This window comes from Poecilia latipinna, unplaced genomic scaffold (genome assembly GCF_001443285.1).
Source record: "Poecilia latipinna isolate Pla-1442-1.1 unplaced genomic scaffold, P_latipinna-1.0 Scaffold1585, whole genome shotgun sequence".
Classification (NCBI taxonomy): Eukaryota; Metazoa; Chordata; class Actinopteri; order Cyprinodontiformes; family Poeciliidae; genus Poecilia; species Poecilia latipinna.
In genome coordinates this window covers 61,941-75,916 of record NW_015114201.1, presented here as the reverse complement: position 1 = coordinate 75,916, position 13,976 = coordinate 61,941, and the positions used below count along the sequence as shown (strand labels likewise).

General features: G+C 41.1%; 1 protein-coding gene across 1 annotated transcript in view; it reads left to right on the top strand.

Annotated features, from left to right (window-relative positions):
• The window catches only part of jade2 (jade family PHD finger 2), a gene marked incomplete at its 5' end in the record, with an annotated part of 113,351 nt that overhangs the window by 57,673 nt on the left and 41,702 nt on the right, over nt 1-13,976 (top strand). The window contains 5 exons of the mRNA XM_015058918.1: nt 2,075-2,286; nt 2,615-2,782; nt 4,784-4,900; nt 10,090-10,461; nt 10,740-10,904. Coding sequence (XP_014914404.1) covers nt 2,075-2,286; nt 2,615-2,782; nt 4,784-4,900; nt 10,090-10,461; nt 10,740-10,904 — 1,034 coding nt within the window. The remainder of the gene's footprint in view (nt 1-2,074; nt 2,287-2,614; nt 2,783-4,783; nt 4,901-10,089; nt 10,462-10,739; nt 10,905-13,976) is intronic.

Here is a 13,976-nt window from a genome sequence, read left to right as displayed (position 1 = left end):
CTTTTTATGTTGTTTATTTTTAAGCATTTTCTTGAAGGCAGATTTTTGTAAAATTGTATTTCAGGGGTGTCAAACTCCAGTCCTCAAGGGCCGCTGTCCTGCAACTTTTAGATGTGCCTCTGCTGCACCACACCTGAAAAGAATAATTAGGTCATTAGCAAGGCTCAGGAGAACCGATCTACACAGGGAGGAGGTAATTAAGCCATTTCATTCCACTGTTTTTTACCTGTGGCACATCTAAACACTGCAGGACAGCAGAGGACTGGAGTTTGACACCCCTGGCGTAGGGCATTCTGGGTAAATACAACCAAAGCTAACGTGCTAGCCTAGCGCTAGCAGCAGAAATGGCTCCTGGTCTTTAGCCTAAAGAGAAATCCTCCAACCACTAAAATCCTCCATCTTGTTTCCATCTGGTGAAGAAGGAAGTTGCTCTCAGTGTCTTCAGAGGTTGTTGTGTCCTTTCCTCCGGTGGTTCTTGGTGCAGCGCCCCCACAGGCCAGGAGGGGAACAGGTTGGTTTGACTCAGAGCCACAGCAGCTGGAGGTGGAGCAGATGATGGAGTTCTGGGTCCAGTAGAACCGGGCCGACCGGACTGAAGGAGGGAAACAGCATTAAAATGTTTCAGTTTATGCCCTGAATAAATGAGAAACAAAGTCACTGATAATCACTGCATTGTTTTATAGATGTTATCTGTATTTAGTCAAGTTGACTAATCAAAGTGATGAACAGTATGGACATAAAAGACAACAACAATTATCAATGCACCATCAGTCACTGATTTAACAATGAAACCTTTCCTAATGGTGGGCGGAGCTGCTAGCGCCACACGCTGGTGGAAAACACATATCAGAATTTTAAAATGAACTTTGGAATCCAGTGAAAAGAAAAGTTACCAGACTGGGTTGATTTTGTCTTCTAGCAGTTAAAACTCCTGCTGCTCATTGAACCAGTTTCAGTTCTGGTTCGCTGTCCGTCCTCAAATAGAGGAAAATCACAGGAATCCTAATGTGAGGCTATAAAGTCATGATCAACTGTTCTAGGAAGGAAAGGCCTTTCCCTCTGACAGACATCTGAGATGAAAACCTCATTAACAAGCTGTTGAAACGAAGAGCAGCGTCTATTTTTAGATTAGTGGAGCAACCTTTCAGACGAGGGTCAGGGCAGCAAAACCAACATCGCTGGCCCTGGAGACGGTCAGAACCAAACATTAATGAAGGCCGGACACCTCCGAGACCTGGTGTTTGGACCTTTTTTATTTTAATTATAGTTGCTGTTATTTTATTGATATCAAGGAAGAATAAATCCGACTCCAGAGGAACATCCTTAGTTAATATCCTCTAAATATTTTTTATAAAAACCAGAAATCACCTTTTTAATCCCCCCAAAAAAGCGGATGCTTGAAATCCTTGAAAATGCTTGAATTTGATAATAAAGTCCAATCCAACGGATTGGCCAGAAAACTCTAGAAAAATGTTGTTTGTATTTAATGTTGAAGCGTTTAATTTGAGCAGGAAGGTCGTTTACTTTCACAAGATCCATTTGCATCGTTTTAATGTAATGAATATTTACGAAACCAGCTGGGGTTGCTAGGTAACGGGGCTGGGCTCGCTGGGGTTGCTAGGTAACGGGGCAGGGTTGCTAGGTAACGGCTCAGTGACATTGCAATAAAGGCTGGCTTCTAATTTATACGTTAAAGCAAGTTACTGAAATTATAATTTTTTTTGTTAAATTAATGTTTTGTTCTCAGATAGTTGGATGTAGAGAAACAAAGTTTAGTTATATTTTAGTTGACCTTGTCCCTCCTGTAGTAGAATGTAAAATAACATCACAAACCACTATTAATAATAAATGATATCATATTAAAAACTGTCTTTTGTTTTCATCTCCAACATTTGAGGCTGGAAAAGTTTGAAACTTACCTTTAAAATGCTTGAAAGGTCCTTGAATCACTGTGGGAAAGTGATCGAATCCTATTAAAAACATATTAACATATGAATAAAAACAGAATGAGCTTTATTTTCCAACAGAATAAAGTCTTCCAGCGTTTTAACGGTCCCGTGGTTTCGGCCCCCAGCCTCACCGGAGCTGGACGAGCTGACGATGGAGGGCATTCTGGTGGAGCTGGAGCGCGTCTGCGAGGAAAAGATGCAGCAGGCCATCGAGACGGAGGAAGGCCTGGGCATCGAGTACGACGAGGACGTGGTGTGTGACGTGTGCCGCTCGCCGGAGGGAGAAGACGGAAACGAGATGGTCTTCTGTGACAAGTGCAATGTCTGTGTCCATCAGGTGAGACTTCACCGAAATCTGCTTTTGTTTCTCCGCTAAATAAACATCCTTAAGTTTGACTGAACCGGTTCGCATCGGTCTGCGGGAAACAAAACGTATGTGAAAAGAAGAATCCAGGTTTAGAGTTGATTTAACGGTTTTTCTGCGTGATTTCTCCCTTTGCTGCACTAACCTGATAACTGCTTCATCCTCGGGTTTCGTTTAGTTGACGGTTGCACTGCAGCAGCGCCGCTGTGGATGTTAAAGTAAAGAATGGTCCGTTTCCCTCCAGCGCCGCGCAGCAGGTCTGTACGGTACCAAATGTTTCTAACGTCTCGCTCTCTGCCAGGCGTGTTACGGCATCCTGAAGGTGCCTCAGGGCAACTGGCTGTGTCGGACCTGCGCTCTGGGGGTCCAGCCCAAATGTCTGCTCTGCCCCAAGAGAGGCGGCGCCCTGAAGCCGACGCGCAGTGGAACCAAGTGGGTCCACGTCAGCTGTGCCTTATGGATCCCCGAGGTGAGCCGCAGCATTCACTCCCTGCAGGCAACGTCACATTGGGTTGAAGGTTTACTGCAGATTCTTGGTCAGACTGATGTCTGGACTTTGACTAGGCCACTCTAGCACATCTATTAGAACTATATTTTTCTTTGTGTTACTGGCAGCTGGAGGTCACAGTGTGATGCTTTTGTTTTTATAGGATTGTGTTTCATTTCCCCCCTTTTTATAATTATAAACTACTTATAATAAAATGCATAGTTTTTTTATTTTATTTTATTTTTTCATTTTTCTCTTTCTACCAAAACTGGATGGAAAAAGTTTTCAGTCGGGTTTTGGTCTCATCTAAACCTTTTTTTGAAGGATAGTTTTGTTTACTGAGAATTCATAATTATTTTTATTGTTTCTGTTTTGTTTATTTTGGATATTTAAAATGTCTTCCAGTCTTAAATGTTCTTCAGAATTTAACATTTATTGATCTTTATCAGGAATATGTTTTTCATTATTATATTACTGGAAAATTGAATTAATATGAGTTATAACAGCATTTATTTTCTCTTTGGGATCAATAAAGTATTTTTAAATCTGAATATTATCCAACAGTTTTCTATACTGAAGCATTAATAACCAGCAGAAAAACAGTTTTAAACATAAACAAGATGTTGCTGAAAGGAAGATTTTTTCATCTTCTCACCATAAAGAATAAAAACATTATTAGTTATGCGTGTTAATATGTTCAGGTTTAATGTGATCAGTTAAAATCCTTTTCAGTGCTGCTTTTTGCCAGATGTCACGTTTTGGAGCAGATTTTGTTCATTTTGTTTTCAAACCTTCTGCAGTTTGAAAAAAAAAACATTTAGTATGTGAAATAATTTCATGAAGAAAAGCAAATAATCTGAATGTGTTTGGGTGAATGTGAGCTTTCAGCTGATCCTTCCTGTCCTTCATACCTTCAGAAGCTCAAATTAAGTTTAAATTAAATTTAACTGCAACAGATTATAATAAAGGCACCTTTTGTAGTTTTACACAGATAACCTTTGTTCCATGAATGGATTTTCATATTTTAGCATTTCTCACCTGCCAGCTTTTTGGTAATTGGATAAAAATCAGGATGTTTAAAGTCTGCACACAAAATGATCTAATCAGATAATCACATCAAGCATGAGCTGGAAATCCTTCTGCTGGAGCGTTTTACCCAGAACACGGAAAATATTCGCTCTGGCAGCAAAACGCTTCCAGAAGGATGGAGCGACTTACGGAGAGAAACCAGAGGAAGAGGAGCTGAACGGCTCTGAGATGATAAGTGCTGCTGGACCGAGTTTCTGGTGGAGGTCCGGATCCGAAGCGGCTCTGATCGGACCGGCACAGAAAGCAGGATTCAAACAGAGGAAAGAGCAGCAACAACTCAACACATTTTACTCAAACTGGGCCTGTCTCAACACACGAGGAGTCACTCATCACCAGTTTTCTATTTCCTTACCAGAGCTGGTCTGCAGTCTGCCAGTTTAGACTTTAGAATTCATTTATTTGTTGCTTTGTTTATTTTGGATATTTTAAATGTTCATTAGAACTTAAATTTTATTGATCTTTAAGAATCTTGCATTATTATGCCGTTATTACCATTAAATTACTGGAAAATGGTCTCAAAACACCAATATCATCGTTTATCGCGGTAACTTCTGGGACAATTTAAAATTTGTTATTGTGACGGGTCTAACTCACAGGCTTCTGGAACAGCTTAGGATCGGCCTATTCAAAACACGTTCATTACATATTTGGCACAAAACTGAGTCAAATTTCAGTTCTGCCCATTTAGGGTCTCTGTCACTTTAAATCCAATAATCTGCTCCTGGCCACGCCCCCAACTCAACCTTTACACTCAGGAAATGGCTGCAAACAGATGCACAATTATACAACTGTACATCTTTGAAAAGCATTAGTGGAGCCTTCTGCACAGCCTGTGTGTGTTTACCTTTGATTCCTGACTTACTGACTGAACTTTTGCTGCCTGTTTTTCTGCAGGTGAGCATCGGCTGCCCGGAGAAGATGGAGCCCATCACCAAGGTGTCCCACATCCCCGCCAGCCGCTGGGCTCTGTCCTGCAGCCTGTGCCGAGAACACACAGGAACCTGCATCCAGGTACGGAGCCCCAGAACTGCCCGGGGGGACCCGGGCGGCAGAGGCCACCCTGTTCCTCTATATTTTTATAGAAATAAATGTCAGAGGATGAGAAATGTGAGTAGTAAGGAAACATCAACAACCTCTAGAGGGATAAACAACATATTTGATATTTATAGTATTTTTAGAATAACTGAAGGTCACATTGTTATCTTCGTTTCCTTTTTCTAACAGCGTTACAAACATTTTTTCACGCTGTCATGATTTCTGTGTGACGGGTTTTGAGGAAAGTGATGAATTTAACCTGAAATGAGGCTGTAGTGTGGAAACAGCTGAAGAACTGTGGATGCTGACATTTGATCAAATATTAGTTTTGATGACAGTCTGGTTTTCTGTTACTTTACATTAAGTAAAGCACTTTGAAGCGCCTCGGTGCTGGAATGTGCTTCATAACCGACCAGTGGAAGTAGAAATATTTTCATCAGTACATCAATATTGAGGAATTATTGACTTCAAACAAAGTCTTAATTCTGGCTGAACAGTTACCTGTAAGCTACTTTTATCTTATTTCTAATGTATTAAGACATTTACACTAGAAAATAAAGAAAAATACTTGGTAACATTTTGTGTTTCCACAAATCTGTAATTGAACATAATTCATTCAGTTCAAATGGTTTTTAATTTTGCTCCCCTGAAACAAACCCAGTTAGCTCGTGTTGTCCAGGTGAGCCCCTCGCTGTGTGTGTGTGTGTGTGTGTGTGTGTGTGTGTGTGTGTGTGTGTGTGTGTGTGTGTGTTCTGGAAGGATTCTCTCTCTCACACAGGCTGGATGTGCAGCAGATGAGCCGTTTGTGCAGCCGTGGGAGTGTTTGCTTTGACCGTATTGATGCTGTAGATTAACTGTGAGCCTTTGAGCCGATCTGCCCACAAGGAGGGAATCTCACTCTCATGTTTCTGTAGCTGGAGGCGGATGAACACACACACACACACACACACACACACACACACACACTGTAAAGATGCTGATGCTACATGGCAGCGCGATGAAGTGGAGAGGATTTTCCTCGTTAAAAGTTTCAGAATTGATTATTTTTCTTCCTCTTCTGAATAACCTGCCATTAAAAAGACAAAATGTTTTCTGCATCATCATTTTGTTCGTTGTGTTTCATCTTCAGCTGTATAAAATGGTTTGGTTTGCAGTCAGTCAGGTTTATTTGTGTTGCTCATTTCAGGCAGTTCAAAGTAGGAACAACACAGTCCAACATCACATATGGATCAAAATGTTGGTCAGTTTTTTATCTATTTTGGTTCAGAAGCAACTCCACATCTAGCTGGTGTAGATCTAAAGCAGCTCAGTGTTTCGGCTGCTGTGCAGTTTTCTGGAAGTTCGTTCCAGATGAACTGCAGGCGGTTCACGTGATTTTATGACTGATTTATAATGTTTTACTCCTTTATTCTCTTTTAAATAGGTTTTATTTGTTCCAGTTTATCACAAAAGTTGTTAATTTTGTCTTAATTCACTATGAGCACAATTTCCCAATAAAATATTAATAAAATTTAATATTTTATTGGTCTTTGACTGGAAGATATTTTAAATATCCAACAAAAAAAAACATAGACAATAAATATTTTATGATGCATCTGTAAACAAAACTGCACTTAAAAATATCATCAGATTGGAAATTAGTGAGCTGATTTTAATTTATCATTTGATTAGTTGATTAACTGATTTTTATGACGGGCAGATTAAATATCTGTCATTAATTTCTCAGATATTCAGTCAGTCTTTGTTTAGACTCTATAAATTGAAGTATAAATTTCACAGTGACAAAGTTTGTATTGATCCATTAAATTTAACTAATATTTCAGAGTGTTGGTCCTCAGTCTGACTCTTTGTTTCTGTATGAATCTTTTCTTCATCAGTTTTAACTTCCTCGTTTGCATCGTTTGTCTCATGACTGCCAGTGTTCACTGTGAATAATATGCATTTAATAACTTCATTTTAGTAATTATCAAATCCTTCAAGAGGATCAGTTTGACTGCAACATGAAAACCTGCGGCGTGAATCTGAGCGCTGGCCTAATTAATGAGGTTATCTACTAAACCAGTTTGGAGACTTTTACACATTTTGACTTTAAATATCTGGGATTTGAAGGATGAGAGGCTGAAATAAAACTTTGATCTGGTTTGGACCAAAACTTAGTTTGAGCTGAAGATTGAAACCCAAAGCATTTAAGTTGAATTATTATATTCTGTTTTATATAAAGTGGTACTTAACGACTTAAATAGCTGTAACATGCAAACCCCTGGAGGGTAAAAATCTTAAGCTGCACACTGATTTTTCCTTTCATAAAATTAGAAAAAACTGTCAAAACTGCAGATTTTACACAGCTGGTCAAACGCTACTGCAAATATTAATTAATCTCACCCAACACTATGCAAACCCTCCATCTGCGCCGATGAAGACTGATTCACCTTGAAGCTAAAAGTGAAACTGACTGCATGACCTTTATTCCAGTTGATTTACAGAAATATTTAGAGATGAAACTTCTCAGAAAGAAATGGTTGAATAAGGAGAAAACATGAGCTCTACGTAACGTACCTGATGCAAACTAAACCAGGGCATCAGAAAAGGCTCAAACATTTGAGATATGTACCATTTATGATTGACAAAATCCTCTAAATTTCCTCACATTCAGCACTCATTCCTTAATAACTGACTTGCAAAGACTGGGAGAGTTTAAACGTGATGCTGATGGCAGTGCAGCCTCCGAAAACCTTTGCGATTTCTGTGGCAAAAGACAGAAATGAACCTGCAGATTGAAGAATACAGACAGAAGTCTGTTTAATATGCAGCCAAAAAACCAGATAAACATTTTAAAACTGGCTGCAGGTTAAAGCCAAAGCATTTTTTACAGTGTTGTGGCTCACACCGAGCAGCCGGCTCCTTGCTGAGTTCAACCTTTTGACAGTAAATAAGTGTGAGCAGCCGCAGCAGGCTCCTTCTGATGCTTTATTGGAAATAAGTGCAGTTTTACAGTGCACCTTTCATCGCTTTGTAACAAAACGATGCATCTGCTGTGTTTACAAAGAACGGCTGCATCATCAGGAACATGGTTCAGTGAAATGATGACTTCCTGGAAAGATGTTCATAAGATCAGACCTGGAGTCCAGAGGGAGAGAAAAGGAGTAAAAATCAACATGTTTGGATGTTTTGTAATTATTAAAGCAAAAATAATTTATGTTAAATTTACTCTAATTTATTAAAATGACATGCATTCAATGTTTAAACGGATTTATAAAGGACGTGAACTCTTCTTGTTCTGGTGACTGCAGAGTGAAAACATGTAGCAACACGTGGCTACATGTCCAGCTTAGCTAGCAGATAATAGCTTCATTAGCAAAGCTAATGCTGCTAGTTCACCAGTAAGTACTACAGTAAATATCACTGATATTCATCTCAGTACTGCACAGAGGCAGGTCAAGTACTCAAGTAGTTGTACTTTTGTTTATAGGAACGAGGCGAGAGCTAGTTCTAAGCTTATGCTTGTTTATTGTTGCCATAGCAACTGCCTACCAAGATGGCTGCCAGTGAGTGTGAAGTGTGACATTACATGAGAACAAACGGGAGAAAGTGCTGAAAACAACAATCCCAACAGTTTTAGGGGTTTTTAAGGAATAATGGTGATAAATTTCTTGTGACGATAAATGATCAGCGATACGATAGGCGCTCATCCCTACCTGAACAGTTTACAGGTAGAATAAGGATTACAGCTTGGTAAATTAAACTCCTGTGAAGGTTTGAATCAGAGGGAAGAGGAGACGGAGGTTGTATGTCTGGAGTTGTTTCCCAGATGGCGGAGCGTTTAGGACCAGGCAGGTTTTGGTCGCTGGCGCTCGTACACAAACGCAGCGCACAGCCCTGCTGAATGTTGAACTGCTCTGACAAGTACAAGCAGCAAACCTGCTCACACATTCACAGACGCTCAGGAACACGGCGCCGACAGCGCTCACACTGGCGGGATCGCACCGCGCCTGAGGAGACGCGGTGGGAGGCCGCCGCTCTGGATGACCTGCAATGAATCGCACTGAGAAACACTCAAACTATCACAACTTACCAAAATGCCAGCGGAGGTTGGCGAGGGATCCGTGTTTGTTGTGACCTGGTTTCTTTTTCTGCTTTGCTGCACTTCTGTTGGAACATCAGTGATGGAGTAAATGGGCAGCAAAACACGTTGGAGTAAAACTGGGCTTAAAAACAATGTTACATTTTTTATTTTCATACCAGATTTTTAGTTGTTTTCTTTTTCTTTTCTAAAAACGAAATTAGAAATGACTTTTATGTCAATCATCTCTTCTAAGTTGTACAATGGAGAATCACAGCCATGATATAAGAATGTTTGTTTAATCACGAGAATGTTGCTATGACATCAGCAGAACTAGATAACAAGGCCAAGAAAAAGTTTAATTAAATATCAAGGAAATTATGACCATCTTCACATGTAGATGTGCTGCAGGATTCGTTGTTTCGGTTCAATTAAGAAATAAAAAGGTGACCTAAACACCAACTGTGACAGATCATCAGTAGATCAGGTGATTAAATTAGCTAATCTACTTAGCTAACAGCAGCGCTAGCTAATCTACCACCACGGTAGATTAGCTAGCTAACAGCAGCGCTAGCTAATCTACCACCGCTGTGTTAGCCTAGCTAACAGCAGCGCTAGCTAATCTACCACTGCTGTGTTAGCCTAGCTAACAGCAGTGCTAGCTAATCTACCATGGTGATCGCTTATTAATAACTGCAAAATAAACATGAGTGTTTGTTGGTGTTGAATCCTGAAACATTAGTGGTGGTGGTGTTGTCAGTTGCTATGGCAACGACATTGCCTGTAGAGTAGCTGACTAAGACAGCCATAAAAAAGTAGTTTGGAGTTGTTCACAGAGTTAACAGTTTTTCTGCGTTATCTTCCCGTTGCTGCGGCGCTCTGCACTAAACTAACAGCTTCATCAACGGTTCTGCTGCAGCAGCGCCGCCGCGGATGGCAAGGAGAAGAATCTGTTTTTACCCTCCAGTGAAACTTCCTGTGAAACAATAAAATGCAGCAGGTCTCTAGAAACAAGGAGCGAATTGGTGGAAAAAAATCAACAATTAAGCCTTCAAACCCAAACTTAGCGGTGGTTTGAAGTGGAAATGTTTTTGTCGCCCTGCAGTGCTCCACGCCCTCCTGCATCGTGGCCTTCCATGTGACCTGCGCCTTCGACCACGGCCTGGAGATGAAGACCATCCTGGCCGAAAACGACGAGGTTCGCTTCAAGTCCTTCTGCCTGGATCACAGCTCCGCCGCCAACGGCACCAACGGAGCGGCCAGACCCGAGCAGCACCACGAGCCCAACGGCTCCGGCGACCCGGAGCAGAGCCGGGCGTCCCAGCCGGTGTCGGCGTTGGAGCGGGCCGAGCGGGACCAGCTGGAGAGGGAGAAGGTGAGCCAGAGGAAGCAGAAGCTCCAGGAGCTGGAGGACGAGTTTTACAGACTGGTGGAGCCGAGCGACGTCGCCGAGAACCTGGGGCTGCCGCTGCTGCAGGTACGCCGGCTGCACATTCACAAAAACACTCTGAAATATTACTGGAGAAAACAAGGACATTTCTGGGCTCCATAAGTTGAAACGTAACAAAAAAACTTATGATTTTAGAAACTGAGAAATTTCCATTTATTTTCTACATAATTTCTGAGCTTAATCTCAAAGTTTCTGTCTTTTGTTGGAAACCTAATAATTGTTATAGTCAGCGACTCGTTCGCTGCCATGATTTAGTGATTTGCATCCAAAAGAAATAAAGCCTGCTTCCTGTGTTTACTTTGCAGGTGGATTTCTTATATCAGTTCTGGAAGCTAAAGCGAAAGGCCAACTTCAACCAGCCGCTGGTGGCGCTAAAGAGAGACGAGGTGGACAACCTGGCCCAGCAGGAGCAGGACGTCCTCTACAGGAGACTCAAACTCTTCACTCACCTGCGCCAGGACCTGGAGAGGGTGAGTGGCAACGTGTCCGTCTGGGAAAAACGGAGCCGTTCCCACTGGAGGAAACGCCGCAGCTGCGTTTTATTCTGAAAGGTTAACCTCCTGTTGGCCTGGCTCCACCATGTTGAGTCTGTGGTGGGAAGAAAAGCTTCCAGTTAAAGAGGCGGTGGGAACTTTCTTTGCTTTTGTTGGAAACCAGAAGATGGCGAGACGAAACGCGCTGCTGTTTCAGTTTGAACAAGCCGTCTCTGACACTTTGACATAAACCTTGAAGTAACACGGCGAACGTGGCATTTTATGGGTTTGGTGGTTGGAAAACCTCAGACTCTTGGTGTGATTGTTGAAGATGGAGGTGAAGGAAGAGTTGTTGAGTAAATGGTGTTTAGTGAAGTGAAAATATGAGGTTTGGTCCCTCAGGTTCTTCTACCAGTCAGAGGCTGGAAGCATTAAGAGTCTGCAAAACTTTGGAAAACATTAAACTAATTGTGAAATAATTGTTAACTAATATAGTGATAGATTAATCGTTAATTGGAGTATTTGCTAAAAAAAAAAACATATTGAAAGGAGTAATTAAGCTGAAACCGTATAAAAAATCTAAACATTTTGCATTTCAGACCAAAATGTCTGTAAATCTGTTCTAACAGTGCATAAAAAGGCCTTAGTAGTTAAATGAAAAATATACAAAATGTGGCCATTTCTTATCCAATTAATCATCAGAACAATCGATTAATCGATCACTGAAATGATGGTCGTCCCAAAGTTTTTAACCATGAATCAGTTTTTCTGTCAGGCCTTTTATTTTAATCACCAGGTAGATACAAATGCTGAGGCATTTGTCCCTCAGCAGGCTAATGCTAGCAAAGAGCTAACACTGATGTTAGCTCTTTGCTAGCATCAGTGTTAGCAAAGACACTGATGCACGTCAGTCTGCTACAGCTGCGCTCACAAGGTGAAACAATGAAATCACAGGAACCAGAACCGACTCAGAATATTTCTGTAGATGATTTCTGCAGGTTGAGTCTGGCGCCCCTGCTCCCCGACACCCAGTTCTCAGGTAAAGAAGGAAAACCTGGTTTGATGTGCAGCTTTTTAATTCAGCTCAGCTTCTTTAGCTCATTAAGGAAATCTAAGATGCTTTTTATCTCCTGGAAACCTTCCGAGCCGCGAACCAACCCGTTTTCTCTCATCAGGCTGCAGACTAAACATTCTGGTTTCTGTTTAATATTTCTTCCTCACGTCTCTGTTTTCATGCAGCCCATTTGGCCCGATCAGAACCGGTTCGGTTTAACTCGGCTGATTCAATTTGGCTCGCAGTGGGGCGACCATCTGGCAATTAGGCGGCAGCAATTCAACCAGATGACTTAAAATTCTGCAGCAAACTGAAAAATAATGGATTTCTGTTTTCATCTCCTCTCTGCTGGGAAGAAACGCCAGGAAGGAAAAATAAATAAAACCTCCTGAAAACAGAGACGGTTTATTCAGGTACTGGAAATCCTTGAACATGTTTCAAGTTCCAGGTTTGGAAAGTCTTTGATTTCTGTATAAAGTCCTTGAAAGTTCCTCATATTCAAACTGCACAGACTGATGATAAACTGCAACCTAACGTTTGATTTTACCTGATATTTAAAGGTAACAAAGTTCAATCAGACCAAACTTCTCTTGTTTGGTCAGTCATAATTACCTGAATTATTTCTATTTGCTAAATGCCAGAAAACTTAGTGAGAAGATTTTTTTAACTTTTGTTCTCAGTGTTTCTGTTTATGACTTAGAGGGAATGAAAGACATGGAAAACATGTTTGACCTGTTTTACTTCTGCAATTCTAAGTTTGTGCTGCATTTTGTACCCTAAAGAAAAAGATTTAAAACTTCTGTTATCTCACTATGAGATTTTAACACAAATGGAAAAACTTTACCTTGTGGCAGAAAGACGTGCAGTAGTCAAGATGTTCTGTGAGAAACCCGTCCGCTGTGAGGTTAGCACACATGCAGCGAGTAGCAAGACGCCTGAGCCTTAAGAAGTCCGACCGTCAGTGGAGTCGTCAGTTCAGCAGACGCAACAAGAAAATAAGTCATTAAGTTGTTTATAATATGATATAATATGATAACTATATAGATATACATGCGTTGTCGTGGTTTCAAAGTGTATTTAAAGCAGATCTGGCTGCAGCTGCAGCCAACTACAACACACCGTGTAAAACTCATTAACCGCCAAGTCAGGATGCCATACAGCTGTTAATAACCAAGTGTATGATGATCTACGTCATGATTCTATGTTGCTGATTAAATAAAATCATATGGTAGTGACAGCGTATGCATGTCTGAGCTAAGGTATGACTATCTGACAACGTATGCTGATCTGACAGAACACCGGATGAAAAATGCTAAAGTTTTGCAAGGAAATGCAAAAGACAAAAAGAATAAAATGTTATATTTTAGCTTTTCCCTGCTGCATAAAGTATAATAATATCACAAGACATCAGTAAATGATAATAGTGAACTGAAACTGCATTCTTTAGTTCATTTGTGTTTTTTCTCCAAACTGCTGGAAACGTTTGAAAATGTACCTAAAACCTCCTGAATTTCACTGTGTGAACAGAAACGTTTGTTCTTGGTGAGCAGCTTCCTGAGGTTTGGTCTCCGCTTTGGATGATAAAGTCCGGCCCACGGAACCGTTTTCCTCTGTCAGCGCTCAGCCGTTATCGATCGCTCCAGACCTGGCCAGCCTCCTGAGCAGTCAGCGTCTCTGTCCACTCCTCAGCGCCTCTCCCTCTGGACCGGCCGCTATTGATGCGTGAGCGGCGAGGCGAACCGAACCGCTTCAGGCTCTGAAGTCACCTCGGCTTATCCCATCAACACCAGGCCAACTGCTGAAGTTATGCACTTTAAGGGCCTCAAAAGCAGCTCTCTGATTGGCTGCTAATGCTATGCTAAAGCTAACAGCAAACACCGCAAATATGCAGAGCTGGTTAGTAACGAGTTACATTTGCTTCAGCAATTTTATGGGAAAAATATACTTTTAAGAGTATTTTATTTCTACTCTTACTTGAGTAAAGTTTCTGGATTTTTTACCCACTGAGTGAAAAA